At 39.6% G+C, this 27,060-nt stretch overlaps 1 protein-coding gene across 4 annotated transcripts in view; it reads right to left on the bottom strand.

Moving 5' to 3' along the window:
• Positions 1–25,290, bottom strand: part of DNM1L (dynamin 1 like) — a 35,858-nt gene extending 10,568 nt beyond the window's left edge. For 2 of the 4 annotated variants that reach the window (XM_015866337.2, XM_015866355.2), the window contains exons 1-14: positions 25,029–25,290; positions 14,954–15,101; positions 11,205–11,243; positions 9,978–10,024; positions 8,918–8,989; positions 8,048–8,134; positions 7,460–7,622; positions 5,690–5,810; positions 4,941–5,072; positions 4,129–4,335; positions 3,813–3,933; positions 2,425–2,580; positions 2,225–2,314; positions 1,371–1,463 (exon numbers count right to left, since the gene is read on the bottom strand). In XM_015866337.2, the coding sequence (XP_015721823.1) occupies positions 1,371–1,463; positions 2,225–2,314; positions 2,425–2,580; positions 3,813–3,933; positions 4,129–4,335; positions 4,941–5,072; positions 5,690–5,810; positions 7,460–7,622; positions 8,048–8,134; positions 8,918–8,989; positions 9,978–10,024; positions 11,205–11,243; positions 14,954–15,101; positions 25,029–25,130 (1,578 nt within the window). In that variant the 5' untranslated portion in view covers positions 25,131–25,290. The remainder of the gene's footprint in view (positions 1–1,370; positions 1,464–2,224; positions 2,315–2,424; positions 2,581–3,812; positions 3,934–4,128; positions 4,336–4,940; positions 5,073–5,689; positions 5,811–7,459; positions 7,623–8,047; positions 8,135–8,917; positions 8,990–9,977; positions 10,025–11,204; positions 11,244–14,953; positions 15,102–25,028) is intronic. The other 2 variants (XM_015866348.2, XM_015866366.2) reach the window with 1 other exon arrangement.
• Positions 25,291–27,060: the final 1,770 nt, after the last annotated feature.

Here is a 27,060-nt window from a genome sequence, read left to right as displayed (position 1 = left end):
ACTTTAATCTCATCTCATCAGCGCTTTATGACTATACTACGGTCCTATAAAAGCCTCAGTTCTTTGGATGAAACTACACCGATTATCTGTTCAAAAGTAAGCTTTCAACATAAAAAGCTTTTGCAAAACTTTTTGCAACACTCTTCATAATCAAAGACCACAGCCTTTAAACAATAGGTTCACACAGAATCACAGAATGACCCGAGTTGGAAGGGACCTCAAGGATCATGAAGCTCCAACCCCAGGTTCAAAGCTAAGCAGTGTGGCTCAGCATAGATTCCCTAGGACCTTCATTAAGCATTAAATCTTCAAAATAACTCAGAAGGATTTGATTTCACCAGCAGCATAGTTTACTCCGATTAGCCCAAAAGGAAGCATTGACTTTACAACAAAATAGAATTTGAAGTGATCAGAACAAATGAAAATCTGATTCTTCTTGTAATTGGTAATCGATTCTCCACTGAATAAAGATAAGATGCTTTACATGCTCTGTTTCTTCAAATAGTTCAATGTCCTGTTCAGGAAGACGTTGGAAAAAGAACTAATTTAGGTAACACACAATAAAACAATAATTTCATATGTTCAAATTGATAAGTCCTAATTCTCATACTCACAGCAGTTTGTGCAGACATTGAACCTGAACTACAATTTACCTTGGTAGACTGCTCTTCAATCAATTTCATAACCAGTCAATACAAAGTACATAATAGAAAGCATGAGGTAGGAACTAAGAAGCAGAAATGACAATAAAAGCAATTGAAAAAGAACGCTACTACAAAAAAAAAAAGTGTTGGATTAACAAGAATATCAGCAAGCTCTCAGGCTTGAAATACTACAAAGAAAATAGGACTTTGAGAATTCCATATACCACTTCTACAGCAACTGCTTCTTTAAGATTACGATAACAACAGAGATTATCAAAACTGAGTGTGCAAAACAGAAAGGCTACAGAAACTGTAAAACTATCTTTTTAAAGTTTCTGTTCCAAAAATTTGGTTTAATAGCCACTACTCTGAGGCATATCTTATTTTTCAGAGACACGCAGAGGCAGAACTGTTTTCAGTAAAATATCAACCACTGGTTCTGAATGTAATATGCAATATAAAGCTAACAAAACAACTGATTACAAAGTAAGCGTACACCATATTGTAACACATTCAAACCTCTGTACTTCAAAATAGTCAACTATGCTTCATAGAAAATGTGACAGGTCTGTTCTTTCACTAGTTATTTAGATTCTCACTTGAAGAGTCAAAAAATAAGACAGATTTAAGCAAGATATAACCCATGATCATAGAAAATCCTTCAACTTATCCACTCTTCAGCTAAGCATATTGAACTTATTTTTGATGAAGATTTTATTTTCTTACCTCTATGTTGTTATTCATTAAGCCACAGGCATCAGCAAAATCTGGATGCTTGGTATTGATATAGGCCAACTCAATAGCCACTAAATTATGAACCTGCAATGAAGTGACATTCACAGAAATTCAGTGATTTTACTGGTAGCAAAGAAAAATGACCTACACTAATGATAACACTAAATGACCCAGACTAACTGCCTAGACTACTATACATTGTAACTGTCCTTACAAAGACTGTTCTTACTGCCCCAAAGACACTGAAGTTCTGACCTTGAAGAAAATGAGAAAGGAATTCATTCTGTCACTGCAATACACTCAGATATTCAGCTTTTCTCTGAAACACTTATCAGTTTAACTTGTTAGCTTTATTAAGCTAACCGTTCTCCATCAAGAAATAAACTCAGCAATTTAAGGAGTGTAAGCTATACAGTTGCAAGCCACAGTGAGAAACATCTCCCTATTTGAACACAGAACAACTTCTGTTTGCTTTTCACATCAAACATACACACATTTGTACAAAGTATCTTTATCTCCAATATATTAGAACATGTTTACCCAAAGACAGAAATTGAATTATCAGCTCTCATTAGCTAAAAGGCATTGAAAGTGAAAACAACACTTTATCTTGATCTTCTTGAAAAACTGAAACATAACCCAACCATCATTCTTTGTTTTTTATTTATCTTCTAATATATTACAAGCTTCGAACAATGTAGCTATTAAATAGTGCACCATTATGAACTGTGATTCTTTTAAAGATCTGGGTTCCAGATATTACAAAGCTGACAGAAGCAACAAAGAAAAGTCCAGAAAACATATATATTTTTTTCCAGAAACATTATAAAACATGAAAAAATTACCATTTCATTTGTGACAGGAAGCCTTCTACGCAGAAGACAAGTTACTACTTCAACTATGGCATCGTGTAACTTGGGAAACCTCAGCAACTCCTAAAAACAAACATTTACTGATAAGACTTTGGGTTTTGGGGGGTTGGGGAGGGAAGGAAGGACAGGAAATGCCTAATAACTGAGAACATAATTCAAACACATTATTTTACCTGTGTACTGTAATTACTACAATGCTGTATAATTCTTTGCATTTCTTCATGAACCAGCTCCACACAGCGAAGGCTGGGCTCTTCTAAACGTTTGATTTGCCTTTTAACCAGCAATTCAAATGAAACTTCAGGAACAAACAAGGCAGGACGGGGACCCTAGTTTAAAAGGACAGTAAAAGTTGTTAAACTGTATATTAAAACAAGGTAGTTATAGTCATGAGTTTCTGGTGAAGCCCATAATAAATCAGGTCATGGCCTTCTCACCCAGAAGAACACTCAGAACAGGCCTTGAAAATGTATGAGTAATAACAGTTCTAAGACTACTGAAATAAAAAAAGGCTTACAGACTAAAGAAATACAGAAAATGCCTGTAAGACTAATTCAGTGTTAATAAATTAACCAGCATCCCTGTCAAATCTTGAGCATTTCTACCTAATCTTACAACTGTGAATAATTATCTTCACTTTTATGGATCCAAGTTTAAATAAAATTTGTAAGAAAGACTAAAACATTCTCTTCCTAACTTTCAGCAGACAGAAGAGGTACCACTATTGAGGGGCCATACAATTCTCACTGGATGACAGCTGGGTTTGCTGTTATATACACTTGGGTGCAGTGTCCCTGTGTCATAAATTAAATTATCCCAAACATTGACTTTGCAAACCAATACAATTTATCAGCCACTAAACCCTGTGGAAGAAGGACAACAGCATGCATACATTTCATTGCTGCAAGTATCTGATGTATTCCAAGTCTCAATAATTCTTGACCACAGAAACATATTCGTCTGCCTGCACCAATCAGAACTCAATACAAAAGGTGACTTGTTTGTTCAGTCAAGTTCTAAGGAGTGAACACTCCTTGTACTGCAACATTTAAAAGTAAACTTACAGTGAATTCCTTGCAACATCAATTCCCACATTCGTATTTACATTATTGGTTTTGTTGTGAAACTATTAAAGAGTCACATCCAATATAGAAAATGAGAATATCCGAATGTGTCCTAACCTGCAAATCTCCCTAACCTGAGTCTTCATATCTAACATAGAAATGCTTCATGCAAAACAAGTGCGGTCAATCCTTCATCACACTTTTTCATACAAAAAACTGTACCGGGTTGCCAAAGTTGGGCCTAAGCTTAATTTCAGCTTCTTCACAACAGAAACGAGCAAGCACTTCCTTTAAACTCATTCCATAGCTGATAACGGCTGCAAATCTGAATGCTGTATTTTTCTCTTGAAATAACAAAAAACAGGATTCAGCATATCCACATAAACTCACACAGCTTCTGTTAATTCACAGTCCTGAAGCAGCACAAATTAATTGAAATCTTATTTTGATTCCAACAGATACAGGAACAACACTTAGAAATACAGAGTAACACTCACAGTAGCATTTCTAATGGCAGTCAGAATATCAATTGTGTTAAGGCCACCTAGAGGGTCAACAGATTCTAAGGTTCGTCCAAAGGTCTCATGAAAGATGTAACAGATTCTGGCTCCACCACACCTGAAAGAACAAATTAACTGAAATTAGTGAAGTAGAAAAAAAAGCTCTCATTATGAATTTTTTTATGATTACTTATATTCAAACTTTTTTTTACTATATTATGCTCTAGTGTACTACTGTCGTCAATGTAAGACAGCAAGAGATACAGCTCAATCTAAACACAGTCAAAATTCCAGAAAACCATTTAGTACTCACAGCTCAGAAGTCTCTATGTATTTTGCTGTTCCTTCAATAGTATTGCAATATTCTGTGGCAAATTTGGTAATAAGCTGCAATAAAGTGGCACTTTTGTCCTCAACTGGTTCCCCATAGCTGTTAAGTAGAGACTGGTACTGAGCAGCTAAAACATTTATTCTGGTTTTCAGTTCGGGCAAGCAGTCCCTGATATGATGCATTAGAAGTCTAAAAATAGAAAACAGACCTTCATGAGAGGGAAGAAATTTCAGCATTATCATCTCCAGCAAAAGAGAGATGAGACAGAAAATAACCAACAAAGGAAAACATTTGCACAGGGAAATTACAGTAAATTCAAAAATTGAATTTGGAACCAAACAGAGCTTTCCTTATCATAGAATCATAGAATCACAAGGTTGGAAAGGACCTACAAGATCATCTAGTCCAACCGTCCTCCCATTACCATACCTACAGAAAACCACTAATCCATATCTCCTAGCTTCTTATCTTGATCACTGCCAGGGATGGTGACTCCACCACCTCCCTGGGCAGCCATTCCAGTTCCTGACCACTCTCTGAGAGAAAAAGTTCCTTCTTACATCCAGTCTAAACTTCATCTGATATAACTTGTGTCCATTTCCTCAGGTCCTGTTTGCTGCCTGGGAGAAGAGGCCAAGCCCCTCCTCATCACAGCCTCCCTTCAGGAAGTTATCATTTCTGATTACCAAAGTAAAAATGAATGGTAAACACAAATGATTACGTACATCATACAGCAATCTACATTTCAACATACCTTGAAAAGCAGACATATTTGTTTTTTATTAATGTAATACCTGTTCAGTGTCCTAGCAAGATACTTAGTTCCATTCCGATTGGCTAAGGAGGGATACTTCTTTTGAAGAAAACCATATTCATCACGAATAGAATCCGCTACACTCTTCTTATTGTTGATATCCAGCTGACTCCTGAAGTTAAAAGACAGAATTTCACACTAGTTAACATGAGAACTAAAAACAATTCACACTCCTTTTTTGCCTGACAGGACATCTAAACAGGTGAGTTTTGCTTTAAACAACAAAAGACAATTACTCCTATTGCTTGGGTGATAAAGAAGGGGTTCATCTACTGTTGCATGGAGCACAGAGAATAAATCAGTACAGGTAGCAGCCATAGACAGACTACACAAAAAACTTTACGCTGCATGACATTAGACCTAGCTGATGCAAATATAAGAGTGAACAAGTACTACAGCCAGTACTATGCTGTTAGCACTAGCTTAGCCCTAACATGATATCTATTAGTGCTGAATTAGCAATACTGTGAACAGCTGATCAGAAACATCCCTCAAGCTAAAAAAAATCAATAGTGGGAACAGAAGTAACACTACAGTTCAACTAGAAAGGAATAAAGACATTTCTTCTAAATCAGCAGTTGGTTGATGGGACGAAGAGACTTTTGAAAAGTAAGCAACAGGTTTGTTGGTTGCTTGTTTATTTCAATGCCAAGTCACCTTACTCTCAAATTCATACTCATGGCTAAACGAGTCAAGTCTCAGAAACAGTGCAGATGTCCCCAGACAGACCTGTTCACTACACCAATGATGCCAAGTTTTACTGGAATCACTCTTCCCATGAGCACATCCATAGCATCAGTGCCAGCATCCATGAGATCCAGCTTTGTGATAACAGCGAGGGTTCTTCGACCTACCAAAAGAAAAACTCACTTTCAGGGATGTTTTGTCTTCACCAAAGCTCAGCATTCAAAAAATTTCTTATACAGTTGAATGAAGTATAATAGAACAAAGCAGCAGAGACCAGCACAAGATGTGTGGTGCTTGTCTACCTGGAGCTCTTAATCAACAAAAATGTAGATGAATAAATATTTGGCACGTATTGCTCCCCATGCATAAGTTGCTAAAGATTTAGGTAACATGCAGTTTGAAATTACATAATTGCTAAATATAATAAATATTTTTGCATAGTGTGTGAGGTTGCTATTAATCATTTATGGAGAAGACTAAGGCAAACTGGCAGGGGACCTGCAAGTGTGAGCAAACTGAACACATTTCTATGATATACGTAACACTGCACATAATGGCAATTCACATAATGAAACTTTTTGAAGTGCCACTACTACTGGAGAAGCTGCCAGGGGAGGTAACAGGATCAGTTCAGGCATTATGCATCAAATACACTGCCAAAAGTACTAACAGTCTGAAGAAGCATCATGGGGTTAATGAAACAGATTTTTGTCAAATATGTAACTTAACATTTTCTGAGTGAAAACAACTTTGTATTAGACACTGTGAAAAAAAAGTCACTCAAATTCTCTTTGCATACCACTGTGCCTACAAAGCCTGCAACACAAGCTGACACTCCAGACCTTTAAAGTTTAGAATTTTGGGAAGTGATCCAAAAAAACACAGCTGACCACTTTTACAGGAGTAAACGAAAAGGAAAAGGTCTGCTGGCTGGAACCAGAACAATTTGACTAAAGAGAAAGCCAAGGGAAGAGATTCTCCCTCGAAGCTGTGGACTCTGCAAATCACAAAGCAGACTTGTAGCTTGAAAGCAAGTAAGAAATATTACTTCTGTGAGTAGAAGAATTTGAGGGGAAAGCAAAAGAACACAAAATTTCTCCTTAATTACAGTATACCTATGTTCAGAGTATACACTTTCATAATCTTTCAAATTACTTGGTGCCATTTATTAGAAAATAGTAGCAACAGTACCCAGCAGCTTCAGAATTGTTTCAAAGTCATTAGGCAAATACAAAAGTTATCCTTCTTAGATTACAACAAAGCAATCAGTTCTGTCAAACAAATGTGGAACACTAAAATGGATACTAAAAATAAGTATTAATTTTATTCTCACTAAAAGTCTCTAAAGTAACATCTAAACAGATGATTGCTGCTGCAGGGTGACATTCTCTTGTAAAAGAGATATTTTCTCTTGTAAAAGAGAAAATGTTTGTCAATAAAGCATGAAGTCATCCCAACGGATTAAACTACTAAATATCTCAAAACCACTAACATTCCGTAATGCCATTTTGGTGCTCTGAAAACAGATGCGGCTCACAGGACTATTAAAATAGTTTTCTGATCTGTTTGTAAGTCAGAAAGCTCTGACAATATTAACTGTTCACAATATTTTCTGATTTGCAGAGACTGAAACAAGAATCTTTAAGCAAATATAATAATTGCATTTTCCAGCAGATTAAGTAACATTTTCTTACTTCTTTTCGCTCAAACAACTCCTTTTTTGTTTTGTTTTGTTTTTTTGTTTGTTTTTTAATTCAATCCTAAAATAAAGGTGAACCTGAATTACAAGATCTAGTTTTCCTTGCTGCTTACCATCCGGATCCACTTCCCGTGCAATTTTTAGTGCTTCTGAAGTGGCCATGTCTGTGTTAGCTGCTGTGACTGCCAGAATAATTGAATTTGGGTTGCTGATGAATTGAAGGATTAGCTCTCTTATTTGAAGTTCGATATCCTTGGGCTGGTCACCAACAGGCACCTAGGGAAAAAAAGAACACAGTGCAGAACTACTCAAAACTGTACATTTATTCCCATGTTAGACCACTAACTGAACACTGTAACAAAGTTCTCAGCCCTTCCCTTTCACTTGGAGGAGAAAAGAAAGAGGAAAGAGATAGAGAGGGAGGAAAAGAAGAGATGGGGGAAAAGAAAAAAGGGGAAAAAAAGAATGAAAAGAATTTTAAAAAGGCCACTATAACAGTGAATAGCACCAGAAACCTAAATGCTAAGCCAGAAGATGGCTATATAACGTTTGAGATGTCACCAACTATTTTATCTGAAGGAAAATGTGAACAACTTTTATGAATTGAAACACTAAGAATACAAAATAACGCTTAAGATCGAACATTAATCTCCTTGTTTGAAAACACAGTGTTTTCAGAAGGAAAGCATTCCATATCTCACCTTTGTCATTCCTGGTAAATCCACAAGAGTCAGATTCACAACATTAGATGAAAATATCTTAAGGTGAATTGGTTCAGGACTGATACCCTAGAAATGTATTCATAATACAGTAAAGTTAATCACTGTACCAGATTATTTAAAAAACCCTTTAGAAAGTCAAATCTGAAGTTTTGTAATAATGCATACATAAATAAAAGAACACTTTTCATTCATCACGTACCTTATCTATTTAGTGGAAGAAGAAAAAAAAAAGCCACATATGTAAACCAGTTTCTCCGTATTTAGCAGCTGCCCTGATATCCCTTCAATATAATGCATGAAATGCTTAATTTCATAAAATCATCATAGGATAGCCTGGGTTGAAAAGTACCACAATGATCATCCAGTTTTAACCCCCTGCTATGTGCAGGGTCACCAACCACCAGACCAGGCTGCCCAGAGTCACATCCAGCCTGGCCTTGAATGCCTCCAGGGATGGGGCATCCACAATCTCCTTGGGCAACCTGTGCCAGTGTGTCACCACCCTCTGAGTGAAAAACTTCTTCCTAATATCTAACCTAAACCTCCCCTGTCTCACTTTAAAACCATTCCCTCTTGTCCTAACACTATCCATCCTCGTAAACAGTTTTATCCCCCCAGAGTCCTTCTCCACAGGGCTGCTCTCAAGGGGTTCTTCTCCCAGTTTGTATAAATACCTGGGATTGCCCCAGCCCAAGTAATTATATAGATATTCAGTAACACAATACTGCTTGCTATCTCTTCATTAGAACAGTTCAGTGCTTTTCACTACTAGATGTCAGAACAGGTTAAGAAAGCTTTCAGCAGCAAGAGAATCCACAGCAAAACAAAGATGGACAGTTCAGTATTTACCTTATTATTTCCTGAAATCCTCTCTGTTTCATTTTCTATTTCCTGACGAATTTCGTCAAAATCTGTATAGATCTGAAGTACAGAAAAGAAAGATTATTTAAATAGTCTTTCATCCACAAACATCTAATTGTGAAATAGTGCTTTTTTCTCCAAGAGACAATGAATTATGTAACTACATATATAGAAGATGAGGGGAAATAAGGAAGAGTGACTAATAACTCTTCAGCTACTGCTGTAACAGCAACCATCAGTGCTCAAAATTAAAGGAATCAGAATCTTATGGCAGTTAGTAGTGCTTACAACAATATCAAACAAGGTAGAAAACAAACTGCACACACCAAAAGAGAAATTCACACATTTAATTCTACCGCTAATCCAGTTACAACCATTTGAAGTTGATGAACAACATCAAACTTCAACTCCTTCACACCTCGGGAAGGGACAAAGAACACAGTGTTTCATTTCCTTTTTACATTCTTGTTTACTCCATCCTCTTTTCACCAATAAAAGGAAGCCACCACCAAGCTACCCCTTCTACATGTTCCCTCTGTGTTCCTCTTTAGGATTCCTTCAACTTTCCGTACTGCCTACAAAGTGTGGAAATAAGTTTCAAGTAGTAAGACATCTGCCAACAAGGGGCTTTGCTGCTGGCTAAGACAGTAAAGCTTAATTCTTCACTTGAAATCCTCAGCCATCCCTGTTTCTCATTCCTTGCTAAGTATTAAACTCTTCCTTCCTTTTCACAGCCTTGTAGTATATCTCTAAAGCAGTCAATTCTTCACTGGGCAGAAATGACTTGTGATAGTGTACAATTGCCCTTGCAATTTAATTCATGCACACACACAAAAAAAGAAAAAAAAAAAAGCAGCAAAGCAACATTTTTAGGGTCAAAATAAATAACTCTGGCAGAATCAATGACCCACATACAGATTCATTGGTAACTAAAGCTTTGGTTAATCTTCTACTCTTAGAAACAGAAAAACCTGAATATTCTGCATGCAATGTAGCAGAATGGTTCTCTTTTTTGGGAAAGGATACTCCGTAACCAGAGCAAACATACCTTATTTTTGGTGTGAAGAAATTTACCCCACTCTTCTGCATCTATCTCTGCAAACAAAGAATTGGCACATGAGGAGGAGGAAGCAGATATCCCAACCATGTTTTTCTGAGACTGCCGAAGACTAGAATGTGATTTTTTTTTTCAAGCAGCAAGAAAAGAATTAGTTCACTTTCTGCTATTAGACATTAAATGACTCAGTACAAATACATTCATGATTCTGCTTATTTAAGCACAGCATCTCGTTATTCTTTAATTTGCCTCTCTTAAACAACATCTGTCTTCATATTTGTAAACTGAGCCAATCAGCTGCCCTACCATTCTTTGGATAAGGTCTGAGTCCATTAAAAAAAATCAGCTTGCAACAGAAAACAAAATAATTATTAGCAACAGCTTTAAAAAAAAAGGCCTGAAACAAAAAATATACACCAGCTTATAGCAACTTTTCTTTTACCATGCAAATGAGATCAAATTGCAGCTGAAAGAAAAAGTTAGAAAAACCTGTAGAACCAAAACAAACAAACAAACAGAAAATACTTAAGAACTCTATATAACAGTGAAGTCTTATGAAAACATGTCTCTTCCCAAATCTGTCGTGGACCAAAGATCTTAACTCTTGTCTGTCACCACAGGGGCTTGAAATTACTTGGGGACTCTTCAAGAGCAGTCCCAGAAACAGCAAAGAAGGTTTGGTCAACTCTTGCTCTGTGGTGCAGGCAGCACGCACAGTCATACTGCAAGGCACTCACACTTCCACAACTGGGTTTCTGAATGAAACAGCTCCATACAGAATTTTTTACTTAGTGATCCTCTGCTACTAAACGAGCAGTCTGCTCTAGGAAAATAACCTACAGGGAATTTCACAACTTGACAAACACAATGTTTCCCTAACATTAAGTCAGCCATTCAAAACGTTTTTTCACTCAAGTTGAGTTTCAAGGTACTTTTAATCAATAGAGATCTTTTAAAGGATTTGGGAATTAAAAGTGCAGAAAGTTCTATGAGGCAGCAACCACATAGAAAAGCAAAAGTCATCTCATTCTAAAGCAACAAGGTCAGAAAGCTAAAACAAACAAACAAACAACTAAATCACAAGACTTAGCAAAATAATCAACAGTAGCCAATGTGTAAAAGAGTGATCAACAATAAAGTGACACGAAATGTATGTGGTTAGTGTATATAGGCATGCACTTTATGTGTAGGGAGAAAAAGCAAACGGATAAAGGCAACCTTTAGAAAGGTGTCTTGGATTTTTCCATGTAGCAGGGTCTGCAGTTAAAGAGAAACAGCAGTGAATGATGTTTAAAATTTTTCATCATCTTTAACACAGCACTTTATTAACCTTCATCGCGAGATTATATTATAAAGATCACAAAGGCATGCAGACAGATGTGCATGCTAATCCACTACTGATGAGAATGTGTAACATCAACGATATGCACAGCAGTAAGATTTTAACTAAATATTAACAAATGATGATAATTAATCAGATATTCCGTATCACAAAGTTTACTTGATGATCTCTTTACTATTGCTGCTCATCTAATTCCAACACTTTACCAATTTTTTGTCTGAGCCCAGAGAAGAGCACCAATAGGTTCTGCAAAACTGAACTTCTTTGGCAAAATACCTTTGTCATTGTTTTCTCATGGCAAGAATGAGATAAAGTCAGGCATGTCTTTAGTGTCACTGGAGATAATATTACTGCACACGAAAGAAATCTCAGTTTTGTATCCATCTTTTTAAATGATGAAAATAAATTTATGCAGATTAAAAGACCCAATCACAGCAATTCTGAGACAGATTTAAGAAGAGACAACATTTGCTATCACCATTCTCAACTTTTAAGTTCCTCATTTATATAAACCCCATTACAAAAGAAAAAAGAAAACTTCATTAAGGATTAATGAGTTTATGACTGTATTTTTCTGTGACATCGATAAGTCCTTATGGAAGTGCAAGAACAAAACAAACCTTTTTTGTTGCATGCTGTACCTGTTTGGCACAAAATGCAAGGAGCACAGCAACAACTGGCTCATCAGTTTGGAAAGCCTGCTAGGTCTGGGGAGTCAACTCTGATGTCTTGCACTTGTGGATAAGTCAAAACTTTATCAATAGAACTACATTAGATGAACTGGATCTAGTAAAAACCAAAATTATTAAATAAAAAATACTTCTGTCCTTACTGATTTATTAGAGTTAATGAACAACCACAGGCATACAGGAAAATCACTGTTAGAAGGTAGGGTTTTGTGTTTCTTTTTTGTATTGGCTGATGAATCAGCAAAATCACATGCCAGCCTCCCCCTCAAAAAAAGTATAAAATGAAAGAGATCACTAATTTCACATCATTAAACAGGTTTAACTCATTAACTGTACAGAGGAACTACAGTAGAAATGAACGTTAATGAGGAAACTACAGCACTTTCAAAACTGCATTGCTCATCCAGTCTTAAGAACTGAGAATAGGATGATGGGCACAGAACCAGAAGATACAGCAAGATTCTGCCTCCACCACAATCTGAAAGAAATGGAGCACTCCTTTGTTATCTCTTTCTTCAGGAGATGATGTAGGACATACTGTTTCAGCCTTTAATTACTGGTTTTCTTGCAGCAAAGAAACCTGCTACTAGATTTAGTGCTATGCAGAATGGTTTTTTTTAGTATCAACCAAGAGATTTTAAAAATAGATACAAAAAAAAAGATGCGGCTTATTAAGAGGTATTACATTTTAACTTGTTAACATCCATGGATCTAATGAGAGGGGTTTTTTTTAAGCTTTAACAAGATTCAAGTTTTCCTTGCTATATATAACACCAGAGACTGAACCCATGATAAATGGCTTAGTGTTAACCTCAGCCTTAGTGCACATGAAGGAAAAGAAAATGTAAGGAATAAATGCAACATTCCAAGGTGTATAGAAAGTTTCATATGATGCAAATGTAAGTTTAAATCATCCTAGGAGTTTCATTTTATACAGTGGGAATCTTTCACCTGACTCACCTGAAGTCTATGATGACACACACACACCTTTGACATTTGAAAAAGAAAAAATCCCAATGGTTTTAATTTAATGCATTTGAGTTTTTGGAAAAGGAGGAAGGATTTGCATCAGGACTCAGAAAGTAAGGATTCTCAGGGAAAGGAGAAAAGGATTGATAAGTATGACAAAACAGGAATTACAAATCACAAGGAATCACAAAGCAACAAGGCAGCTGCGCTGAAGTATCCGTTCATGCAAAGAGTTCACAAGCACATTCAGAAAGCAACATGCTAAGGCTGATGTTCCCTTGTCCAAGATTCCAAGGATAAACCATCCACACCAGCAAGGTCTTTCCCACAAGATTTCCCTCTGTGAAACTCGTAACACATTCAAGCTGTACCTTGACATGCAAGTCATAATAAAGGTATAACATCTATTATAACATCTATTATAACATCTGCAATAGTATCATGACTTATTACAATTTCAGACAGAAGAGTCAGGATAACAGGCTGCCATCTGTCTTCTTCCCAAGCAACTCGATCCCGTGTTCTCAGATGAAACAAGACAATCTTTACATCAGCTAAACCACAACAGTGACAAAATCACTGATTCGCCTGAATTTTTGAGGCAGAAGAGAGGCAAGACAAATGCAGCTGGTCAAAGTTACATAAGTTTGTCTGTTCTTTAACAAACATGCCCACGTTTCTCTCACAGGAACATCCAGAAGAAATTACATCTTAGATATTGATCTTCTTCTCTAAGAGTCTAAATGGGCCTTATAAATATTAATTCAGCCCAACAACCTACCACAGTAACGTAATGATCCCATTTCTAATTTAAAATTCAAATCCCTGGATCAAATGCAACCTACAGCAGAAAACCTTTGCTTTGACTTGGTATTTCCTTCATTACAAAATTATCTTGTACGCCTGTAAAGTCACAGAGAAGAACAAAATCCTGTTTGATGCACAACCCAGAATCAAAGTATTTCTAAAAGTACCAAGACTCATGTACTGTGTAAAGCAATTAGCATGAAGCCACACAGAAAGAAATCCAATGTGTCATTCTCAAAATGTAGGCAAGGGAGTCTGTGCATTCCCTACCTTTGATGGATTTCAAGGCCCAAAAGGATTAAGACCTGAGCAATCTGGTCTTGAGCTCAAAGCTGGCCCTTTTTCAAGTAGAATGCTGGGCTTGAAACCTCCCTGAAATCACCTCCATTATGAATTATCCCATGATCCTTTCACAATCAAGCACTGCCTAGACTGTACACAGAATCCTGCATGCTAAAAGCACTTAATTGTTATGAGTCAGAATTGTGTTTTCTGTTTGCAGCAAAATTAAAAATGGAAGCTTCAGCCTTTAAATTGCCCAACATTAGTAACTGTTTTTTGGAATTACAGGGGTTGGATGTCTTCAATAGACTACTGAGTCCAACTCCACTGCCAATGCAGGTTGTCTATAATAGGTCACACATGTAGGCATCCAGACAGCTCTTGAGTACCTCCACAGATACAGACTCCACAACCTCTCTGGTCTTGGTTTTGATTCTCCTACCACTTTGCCCAGAGCTTATCCATTTCTTCACCTCCTTCTAAAAAGATACATACTCATCACCTCAAGGAAAGTTCTTACTTAAACGCAAAAGAGAAGGGGGAGAAAAGCACACACAAGGAAATCGTGTTCTTGACTCTTCAGACAATCATTATCGCAAATGAAATGCTTTCTTTGGCCTGCTTTTCTCAAAGGCATTTGCTAAGAACAAACAGGAATGCTTAAAACATTAAAGATATTCTGAATACCCAAAAGCTTTCCATGTCTTAACTTTTGCATTATGGACATCACAGCTGTGACGATGGCACTCTTTTCTTCCAAGGAAAACTTACTTTTCAAAGTGTTTTAAGATTACAACAACTGATTTTTCAGTAAAATACACCAGAAGATTAAAAGCCCATCTCCTGCAAGGACAAACCCACTCTTGGATCGCACTTACCATTTTCATCTCCAGCTGTTTTCCGACCATCCTCTGGGGAAACATACACCAGCTGCAGAATAAGGGGTCTTCGGGTCACAACTCCGGTACCTCGTGGGAGCAGATCCCTCCCCACAAGGCTTTCCAACACAGAACTCTTTCCACTGCTCTGAAAATTGGAACACAGTTACATGACCTTCTTGAACAACAAAATGCTACCAATGTAACAGTTTTAGCTTGTTTTCATCACTCCCTTACACAGTGTTCTGCTATCCTTCGCTATACAGAGTCACATGGAGCATTTGACAGACTTGCTGTATCTAACAGTGATATCACACCACATAGGCGACAAAGGACAACTCTGCTATAAAAGAGTAGAATTCTCAATTTGACTTTGACATTTAAAAGCCACAGTGATAGATGCATCTTCTAGTTTTTAAAGCTAAACTAAACAAGTAAAAATAAGATTCAAGGTTTCAGGAACAAAATAACATCCCCTTTAGCATTTTCTACCCTAAATATTCATCTTTCCAGAAATGCTTTCGGAAAATAAAGATATTTTCCTGTATAATGCTCAGAAGGAAATTCTGTATCCTCCGCTATGTCATTTACTAACATCCTGCAATAACACTTTACTCTGCAGTCCAACATTAATAAAAGCAGGAGCATCAAACAGAAAACACCAACTACACACAATTGAGTCCATCAAGCCAAGATAATCCTGCACATCTTTTAGCTTTTTACTATTATTTATAGATACTATAGTACATTGGCTTCATTAGTACAAATGATGTTTTATAATCTAATAACATATAAACAGTGATTGTTTTATATTGTTTTTCCCCCTCTGCACGTGTGTGTATATGTATACACACGCATATTTATTACTGAATAGCTGCAAACATCTGTCCACATAATAACAATCTGTAAGAAGCTGAGAGATGCTCAGAGGTTGGGAAATGCTAAATTTAACGTTTCTACATTAGAAGCATTCTGTAGAATTCAGCATGAAACATCAAATTGGGCTACATGGTCCAATAACAAAATGTGAACACGGGGGTTGTACGAGTGGTTCAAGATTATTATCATATTAAAACTAACAATTAACAACAGACCCAGTTATATCAAAATAGCAGTTCAAAAATCTGACCATTAAGATTCCGAGGGTGTTGTTTTGTTTTTAATAGAACTATATCCAATTCTTCCCATTTTCTGTAGTTGATAAGTCAACATGGGCACGCCATAAGAAAACCTGCCCTGACAACCACAGTAGTAAGTTAGGAGTTGCTACAACATGAATGCTGTTACCAAACAATTATTTATCAACACTGTTTGTTCTAATGGATGAATAGCTAAACAACACTGATTGTCTATATTTTTTTCCAAATCTACATAATGTCTATATTTTTTTCCAAATCTACATCAAATTCCATGGCAGTGAGTTGAAAGGAAGAGATGTGATCCCAGGCACGTAGACAGACTTGAAAAGTAGGCCCAGGTGAACCTAATGAGGTTCAACAAGGCCAAGTGCAAGGTATTGGGTCAGGGCAATCCCTGCCACAAATAGTCTGGGAGAATTGAGAACAACCCTGAAGAAAAGGCCTTAGGTGTATCACAGATGAAAATCTGAATATGAGGNCAAGCCATTCCATGAATAACAATTAAGTTAAAAGCTCTGTAGAAAATAACCTGAGGACACTGTTTGACATCCTGCAGAATATGAGGCAGCAGTGTGCGAGTGAGAAGGCCAACTGCATCCTGGGCTGTATCTGCAGAGGGGTAGCCAGCAGGAAGATGGGGGGGGGGGATTGTCCACCTCTGCTCTGCCCTCATGAGGCCCCATCTGCAGTACTGTGTCCAGGCCTGGGCCCCCAGCACAAGAAAGTTGTGGAGCTGCTGGAGTGGATTCAGAGGAGGGCCATGAAGATGCGCATAAGGCTGGAGCAACTCTCCTATGAAGAAAGGCTGAGGTAGCTGGGCTCGTTCAGTCCAGACAAGGGGAAGCTCCAGGGAGACCTCAATGCAGCCTTTCAGAACTTGAGGGGAGCCTATAAACAAGACAAAGAGCAGCTTTTTTATAAGATTATGTAGTGACGGGATAAAGGGTTACGGTTTCAAGCTTAAATAGGGTAGGTTTAGATTACATATCCATATTACATGTAAGGTAGAAATTGATCACAATGAAGGCTGTGAGGTGAGCAGACTGTAGTTGTAGATGCTGCACTCCTGGAGGTGTCCATGGCCAGCCTGGTTGCGGCCCTAAGCAACGTGATCTAGAGATGTCACTGTGCATGACAGGTAGACTGGAACTAGATGATTTGCAAATGACTCTTGGAACACAAACCATTCTATGATTCTATACTAAATTACACATGAAACTAGAACACTATATCCTACATCACTCCCACAGCCCAGTTATTTTCAGACGTAAAAGGAATTATCTGAATCCCTTGCAGTGGTTTAATAAATGGCAAATGTGAAGTCATACATTTGATGATACATTACAATACTCCACACATCAGGAAATTTGTTTATAATTGCATTTGGTATCCTCACTGAAGCAATCTGCTTTTGGAACATGATGCAGTATCTAATAATGCGCTCCTTAATCTGGCTCCCATATACATCCATTACCAACAATTATCTGGAAGCACAGCAAGAAGAGCAGTAAACACAAAGCTGATCCTACTCTGCCAGGGGGGTGAAGGATACAGAGTCTATTCAGAACACAAATTCAGTTCAAACAACTTTACATACAATTGTAGACAGGGACTAAGTAATACTTTGGGGTAAGAGTACCAGAGAATTTGAGGGGTTACACTTGCAGCAGCACCGTGCTTATTTTATCACCTCCTTGGAGCTACTGTCATGATTTGAAGCAAAGGCTGAAATACCAATTCCAGGAAAGCATCAACACATTCTAATCTTCTGTGGCAAACCAATCAGGTTTTCCTCTGGACTCTGACCTGATCCTGATTTGACATATCTGCAAGCTGTAATGACCACGGGAACTTCATATAAACTGCTCGGAAATAAGTGTTTAATGCTCTGCTCTGTTAACCATCTGTCTCACCAAGTTAAATGGACAGCAAAACTATTTTCCTTAGGAATACTAACATAAGAAGGGAAGATACGCATAGGGACTTGACTTAAGAAATGTTTGACTTCAATATGCAGTATGTACAATATCAATCTTACCAGTTTCTTACTGCCATGTAAACAGTTATACTATCATTGTTGTCAACCACTTTTCCAGACTAATCTCAAAGAACCAAGGATGAAGGATAGTAACAGTGAAATGGAGGGGCACTTCTCTCTCAAATTACAAAGCTGAGATCTGTGAGAACTGTGACCCACTCCAAACAACAACATCATCATCTCTACTCATTAAATATCCTTATAACCCTGCTTCTACCTCCTCATTCTACCTTCCATATTTACATGTCCCTGCTTATTTCACCTGTGTGCACTTCTAAGTATCAGCACACATTTGCTCCCATCCACTACACTAATTCTTATGAGGAAAACTTCCTTTGCAACCAGCTGTATTACTAGCCACGCTTATCAGGAATTGTGAATTGGTAGATAGGACATGACTTTGTCCAGCTTCCTTCACAAGACTTTATTCTCAGAAACACTTCAGGGTTGCTGACATGGCAAATGGGAAAGATTCTGCATTGAAAATCTGGAAGAAACGCTACGAACAACCCAAAATGTATAAATACTACTTATCCCAAACATTCCCCTCCGCAGCTTTCTTGTTCTATTTCCAAGTCCACAGTGACCTAATTAGCGGTCCTAGTTTTGGAAGACTTGCTCCCCATATACAGAGTGCCAAGATGTATCCTCCGTGTCCAAAAGAGCACTGACTCAACTCTCTCCCACTACTGATATTTCCTCTTCTCTTTGAGTCCCAGTCATAGGCAGAAAGGCCTACGATACCCTGTTGGTGAAGATAAAGGCAAAGAAGACAACGTGTACCTCAGTCTTGCCTGTACCATTTGTCACTAAATCACCAGTCACCATTAAGAGCATGCTAAGAGGCTGTCCCTAAGGTCATGCCAAGTCTTTTGAGCTTCATTGCCTTGTGTCTTATAGGACCTCAACAAGCAGCTCAGGGGATAAGCCAGCCAGCTTCTAGGGAGCAACTCATAGGAGTTGCAAAGAGGCAACTCACAGACCCACCGTGAGACTCACTGATGAGTCATAGGTTGTTACATATTTCAAGCGTGATTAAAACAATAATGGGCTTGGCCGTGCACATTTTAAGTCATCTTATAAGAATCCATTGCCTTCATAATGTTTGGGAAAGATGGCCTGGGGAATTTCCAACAAAAAATGGTTCAAATGGTGATACATTTTCTTCATTATAGAATCACTGAATCCTTAAGAGTTGGAAGGGACCTCCTGAGAGCCACCCAGTCCAACTCCCCTGCAATGAACCACAGCTACATCAGGTTGCCCAGGGCCTGATCCAGCCTCACCTTGAAAGTCTCCAGGGACAGGGCATCAACCACATTGCTAGGTAACCTGTTCCAGTGACTCACTACCCTCACTGTAAAGATTTTTTACTTACATCTGACCTAAATCTACCCACCCCAAGCTTGAATGCATTTCCCCTTGTTCTATCACCATTCCTTCCAAGAGGACCTGATAAATGTTCAATTATCTAATCAAACAGCAAAAATAAATAAATAAATAAATAAATAAATAAATAAATAAATAAATGCAAAGAAATCCTGCAACAGAATACAGACATACTACAGGACAGTACAAGAAAACAGAAATGCGTAATAACCAGAAACATTTGAGAGTGATCAGAACGGCGAAGTAGGAGAGGTTTTGCTTCTCCATGACGCAGCTCCTGAAGTATTTTCTTCAGACAAGCAGCGCGTCTGCTTTGACATCTGAGACAAAATGGCGGAAATCCTGCAATTTCTGTCACACAAGAAATAATGAGAATGGCCTTGCTGGCTAAATCGTGCTCTTAGCAATGCATGTGCATATGGCTTACTCAGCTGATGCATTTTTCACTGAGGCATCGTCCACAGGAACACTACCTTCTTTTCAAAGCATCTATATGGGAATCTCAGTCAGGAAGAAACCAGAATCCATGGGGAGTCTCTTCACAAAAGAGACTCATATATGAGCTGCAAGGAAAGCCAGACATTACATAGCTCACTCCAACCTGTTCAAGAATCCTCTATTCACACTCTAACAAATACACAGAATATCTGCATTTGTATTCTTTCCCAATACATCAACTCTCAAGGTCCTCTGATACTTCACTAGAGTCAAAAATACCTCATTTAATTAGAATCAACCAGTACTGGTTATTTCACAGAAATGTGATGTTTAATGATCCACATTTCAAAGCATGAAAGATTGGCCTTATATATTCTCACTTATACCATTCTTGTTAGTTTTCAAGTAAGAGAAGCAAAACAAAGCCAAGTTGTATTTTCAAACGCGAGAAGCCCTAAGCAACTGAGATACTTTTTGACTTACTGAGAGGAAGCCGGTGAACCTCCTGGCTACCATACAAGGAAATCTTCTCCAAGACCAACACAACTGTTTTCTCTCCAGATCATGAAACACACTTGCCAAGGCTTGTTCCTTCCATCGCAGTTTCTCTTAGCTTTCCTGAAAACATGTCTTCCTTATGCTATCCCCTGAGGGCAAGATTTAGGATCCATCCATTTTAATTACAATACCGTATTACCAATCACAAGAACAGAACCCTGGCATCAGGCACACAAAACTACAGCACTATTTCACTTCAGCAGCAAAGTTTCTGGTATGCCTGGCATAAGAAAACACCTAATTAATGTCAACTTCATTTTGCTGCTTGTTTGAAACGCTCACCAGAACAGTCAGGGCATGATCTGACAGGAGGAAGGGATGGCAAAGGGGAAAACATTTATGCCTGCAAGTAAATACAGGGAATTATATCAAAACACAAAAACTCTCACAAATTAAATTAAATTAAAACAAAAAAAAGCTTGCAAAACCCACAAGCAAAACAAGTTCCCTCCAGGCAGCAGAGCCAGCACTGAACACTCTAGATCTATCCATCCCATCACAAAGGTAAGAGGGATCTAAAGACAATTGCACTGAAAACCCAAGAAATACTGATTGTTCAAAGAAATGAAGAGGAGGGAGGATGCCCATTCCTGGCTTGGGTTTGTAAATTGCCTACCCAGTTGCTTGGCACAACTTTGAGTTTGCCAACATGGATTAGGATGTGTTGCTGGATGAACCAAGTCCCTTCTCTGCAGGGAAGGGCACTGTAGTTCCGTGCAGCATAAAATAAAAACACAAAAATAAAAACGTAACAAATTGAAAGCATGCAAAATAAAAATGTAATGCTCATCCACGGGTCAATCATAGTCTTAAGGAACAGCTTGTTTGGATGGCAGCATCCAACAGACCAAACTATGTTAAGCACTATAAGATACACTTGCACACTGGAAGTCCCAAAATAGCATTTACTATTGCTCAGCCTTCACAAATGTCCACTTGAAAGGTCTTTTATAAATATCTTTGTGAATTGCAGCTGCTTATTCATGCAATTTCATCATGAAGTCTCTATTATAATCGTCACTGCAAAGCACAACTTTTTCCTTTCTAAAATAATGCTGGTGTTAGGAGAATTCCTTTGTTACAGAGCTAGCACTAAAGTTAGTACATATCTAGGTCAGTGACTTGTAGAAACCCTAAAGAGATGCCAAGAATTAAAGACCTGGAAAAAAAGAAAAAAAGAAAGAATAAGAGAAAAAAGAAATAGGGAATTCACTTCCACACATCTCTAGGCACTGATTCTGTTGATGTTTAATCTAAAAGTCACGCTCTCTTCTGTCATGTAGGTATTTCTATTATAATACCTACACCTCCTTCACAGAATCACAGAATGACCCGGGTTGGAAGGGACCTCAAGGATCATGTAGTTCCAACCCCCCTGCCTGGCAGGGCCACCAAACATACACCTTTACTAGATCAGGTTGCCCAGGGCCCCGTCCAACCTGGTCTTGAACACCTCCAAGGACGGGGCATCCACAACCTCCCTGGGCAGCCTGTTCCAGGGCCTAACCACTCTCCTAGTGAGGAGTGTCCTCCTTAACACATAAAAGGCCATAACTCAGTTTTCTTCCCTGCATCTCATTTTAGCTCAGTATTAATGTGTTTGGTTGAGGCACCTCAATACAACCTCAATATCCCTTGCCACAAAGCAAAGTATCGATATCAAAGACATCATAAGGACAATAGGGTTTGCGTAGCATTCCCAGCCTCTACACTGCTTCACATTTCAGCAACACAGCTGTAAGGTGGCAACTGAAACACTGAATCAGGAAAAACAGCACACCTACTGGGAAGGACAGCGAAACCCTAAAATAGCAATACATAGTTGGCCGTGTAAGGGTGCCCTGCAAGTCCTATCATCGGCAGTTTTCTTAGCAGATTCCATACCAGGGTACAGAGATGACTTTTACAGTCAACTATGGGGGAAAGCTTGGAGTCACACAGCACTTAACCAAAAATATCTTAAGGGACAACGCTGTTAAAAGGCAGGTTTCAAAAACACATGGAAGCCAATTCTCAGCAGCAAAACCGTCAGCCCTAAGGACATATGTGAGACATCTCCAGAAACCTGGGCTGCCATAAACTACATTGAAAGGACTAAACGAATACAATCTTAAGTATGAAATAACTGCAGAAAATAACTACAGAGTCACTGCGTCCATGAAGACAATTATATTTTTCAGGAGCTGAGACTTAAACAAAAGAACAAAATTTGGCTACAGTTTCCCATCCAATTTGCTACATATTTTCCTGAGGTAAATAAAGGCATTCAAGCTGGTCTCCTAAAAGATACAGTACCACTATACCTTACTCACAGGTCTTAACACCAAAGGGGTATTAATACAGAAGGGCAGACTACTCATTTCCACTGTCTTCTTTCCTGGCCTGACTACGGAAGTTTGAAGCTTCAGCTTAGTCAGTGTTGTTATGAGTCAGAATTCATGGTTTGTCCAGGTCTCAGGAAATCCAGGATTACCCTTTTCCCATCCCAAAAGACAACGTGCATCACTTTAACCACTGAGGGCTGCGCCCTGTTAAATTCCCATTGAAGAAGTTTGTATCACCACTCCATGGACAGCCATTGGAACTTCGGTTCCTAGTGTTGACACCGTGTCCTGTCACTGATAATGATTCAATACAGGAAACAGTCATCTCATATTGGTTCAGCAGGACCTGATAAACCTGCATATGATGTTCGTTCTGATCCTGTGTGAGAACTCATGGGACCCACCCAGCACTAAATTTGTGATATTCCAACATTGCCACCATCATTTCCAATGCAATGAAATTGATATTTAGGTCTGCACACAATTCTCTGCTTGTAATCTGCTGATCTGTGTGGATGAGCGGACTGAGACGGTCTTCATTTCATGATGTGACAGCTGTGCATGGATGTGTGGAACATGGCTTGCCCTTCACATCGCTGTCACCGCAGCTGAAATGCACCACCCACTGCCTCACTGCACTCACATCCAATGTTTGGGCTCCATAAAGGTTCAACAAGCATCAAAGAATGACAACGAGTGCCATTTTTTCTGCGGAGGAATTCAGTTCCCCACATTTGTTTCATATGCGCTTCCATATCAGACACCACTTAGTCAGCCTGCCCCTCTGCTGCCATCTGTTACACCGCAACATAATGTAATGAACAGAATATTGACGGGAAGGTTCAACCTCTACTGCCAAAGCACCTACATCCACCTCTGACACTGTAGGCCAATACAATAAACTAGGAGGCATGACTTCCAAAGTAGCCTCTGTATGCGAAAATAGTCCTATGTACTCCATGTACTTTTAAGTTAACTAAGTTAACTAAGATAAGGTCGTTACAAAAGACTTCAGCACATTGGAATGAAGCTGAAAGGCATATTTCCATGAATTTCAAGTATAAAAACATCACACCTCTGCTTTACACCCTTCTGATAGAGAAATAAAAAAACAGCATTGACAACAACAAAATCAGTTTATATTGTTAATATAATGAGATTGGAAGTTTCTACACAGCAAAGGGCTCCTGCGATCAGCAGAAACCAAGGACCTGATATAACTGACCAGTACAAAGTCTCCTCCTCAGCGCCGGTGTTGTGGATCTCTTTTATAAGGCAGCTGACACAGAGTCTCTGAACCAGCTGACTGATGGTGGTTAAGCAAAGGAAGAGCTGCCTACCCTACAACCACACCACAACTGGCTTTGAGGAAAGCCATGCCATGCTTCAGCTATAAGCTTGCAGTCGGTGCCTTCAAAGCCATGTAACGATACCCAGCTGCAGAGCATCTAGCACAATTCTCTTGATGTCAGCCTACTATTGTCAAGTAACGGCATATATTCAATAAATAAAAAGAAAGAAGGTGATGTACTAAAGCCAAGTTTTGGTTGTGTTTAATGTTTCATTTTCACTTCTCCTATGACCGCCACCGTTCTGGACTGGAAGTTATGCTGAGGAACAGCGTCCCGTTTGGACGCTGGGTCCTCCAGAAGGGTTTGGAGTCCCGTTTGGATACACCAGAAGGATCTGAAGTCCCGTTTGGATATATCAGAAGGGTCTGGAGCCCCGTTTGGATACATCAGAAGGGTCTGGAGCTGCTCGTTCAGCCCCTCAGCGTTACCAGGCTGGGACACACTGTAACGCCAAGACAGGCCGCTTTGGCTGCCAACAAAGAGGTCCTAAAGGCGGCACAACAGCTCAGCGACCCCTCAGCACAGCCGACACCCGCAGGTGCCGTCCCTCTGCTCTCCATCCCTTCAGCTCAGCGGCCCGTAGGCCGGGGGGTTGCCCCGGGGAGCGCCGCGGCCGTTAGAACCGGCGGGGGAAGGAGGGCGGTGGCACGGGCACTCCCAGCGCCAACGGGGGGGGCCGCGGGCACAGCTAAGGGCGTCCCGGCCGCCCTCGTCCCCCCGTGCCCTTGGAAACGGAGACCGCGGCTCAGCGGCCCCAGAGGAGCAGGGGACGAGCCGACATTAACCCGGGGCGGTGCGGCCCGGTCGTACCCGCCGCCTCGTCCCGCCCCGCCTCACCTGCGTGCCCACCACCACGATCTGCGGCAGCTGGATGATGTCGGCCCCCACCGTGTTGAAGACATCTTGCAGCTTGTTGATCACCGGGATCAGAGCCTCCATGGCGGCGGAGGCGGACACAGCCCGGAGGGGCTGAGGGAACAGAGAAAGCCGGGGAAGACGTCGGCGATGAATGGGCGCGACGGGCAGCGGCTCCCGTCAGCCGCCCCCTCCGCCTGCCGCCATTGGAGCCGGCCCCCGCGCACGGCGCGGCCCCCAGCGGGCAGTGCGGGCTGAGCGCCGCGGGGATCCACGGGACATGTAGTGAGGAATGGGGCCGGCCGCACTGGGCCCAAGGCCTGTGGAGATCGTCCATTCGCTTAGGTGTGCTGAAACCAATTGCTCTCAGAGCTATTAGGATCATTAACACAGAATCACAGAATGACCCGGGTTGGAAGGGACTTTCAAGGATTCATGTAGGTTCCCAATTCCCCCCTGGCCTGGCTAGGGCGCCACCAAACATGACACATTTTACTAGATTCAGGTTTGCAGGGCCCGTCCAACCCCTGGTCTTGAACACCTTCCAAGGACGGGGCATTCCACAAACCTCCCTGGGCACCTTGTTTCCAGGCCTTAAACCGACTCTTCCTAGTGAAGAGACTTCCCGTCCTAACATCAATCCTAATCTTCCCTCTTTTTAACTTTAAAACCATTTCCCTGTGTTCCTTGCTATTAGTCAGCCCTTTCGAAGAGTTTACTCCCCTCCTGGGAGTAAGTTCCCTTAGGTATTGAAAGGCTGCAATGAGGTCACCCCGCAACCTTTCTAGGCCTGAACAACCCAACTCAACTCATACAACACAGTGTATTGCATATAAATACATAAGGATGTGGAAATTAAACCTAGATCTGGATGTTTCTAAGCTACTAGTGGTTGGAAACAGGGTGACTGTCGTGCACAAGCGCTCAGTGCTTGACCTTTAGTCCATCCCAATATGGCTATTCTTAGAATTTAATCAGTGTAATATATTTCATTAAGAACACAGTGAAAATATCATTTGCCAAAATGTGTAGAGATAACTCAGCTTTCCCAGCAGAACTGTCAAAAAATACCATCAAGGACACTATACCCACATGGAGAAACACAACTTAAATGGATGAAATGAATTAATGAACAGAAGAGAAACAAGAAGAGCGGACTAAATAAGACTAAATAAGATTAGGAAACCCAAGGAAGAAAATCTTACCACATTGTCTATTTCTGGCTAAAAAGTGGGTTCTGGAAATACCTTTGCTATAAAATGTTGTGTCTATTACCAACTTACCAAAGCCAGCATTTACCTCAATCCAGAGCAACTGCACCAAAGCAATCATCATTTTGGCAAGCAGTGACCATCCTGAGCTTTAATTATCTAATTTCCTTAATAGGCTTATGTTGTACAGGGCAAGAAACTCAAAGATCTGATAAGAGACAGACTGGTTTTTACTAAAGGTTAATTAACATAAGAAAACAGGAACTGCCGCACTGAATCTGACCTGATATAAATCTACCTCAGGATGTCATTTCTGAGTACGTTAAGCACCAGGATTCCTGGGGAAATTATAAAAGTATGGTAATAAGATCTTCTGATCACAGTCCTGTGTATTAAATCTGATTTTGTCTGTAAAATCTGAAGCTGACAGATCAACGTGCCTTCTGTTTTATCGATGCTACTTGAAACCAGATTGTTCTGTTTGCATTATACCATATAATATATTTCTGTGTGCCATGGAGTAAAATTCTTGGCTGCAGCAACATCCTGCAATAGTAAATTTCATGATCTAATTACTCATATTGCAAAGAAAACCAATTTGGTGTCAGCTTTGAAATTCTTGTGTCCTAATTTCATTATAAGCTTGCTTGTTTTCGTGTCTGAAGTCAGAACAAAATTAACAGAATTTCCAATTCTCCTTCTCCACTGTGTGAATTTCTTATACTGTTTTGCATCATCAGCTGCTTCCTTTAACTCAGACAAATCGCCATCCCTGGATGTGCTTAAGAGGCGTTTGGATGTGG

The sequence above is a fragment of the Coturnix japonica genome, chromosome 1, assembly GCF_001577835.2.
Source record: "Coturnix japonica isolate 7356 chromosome 1, Coturnix japonica 2.1, whole genome shotgun sequence".
NCBI lineage: Eukaryota > Metazoa > Chordata > Aves > Galliformes > Phasianidae > Coturnix > Coturnix japonica.
This window is presented reverse-complemented; position numbering and strand designations above follow the sequence as displayed.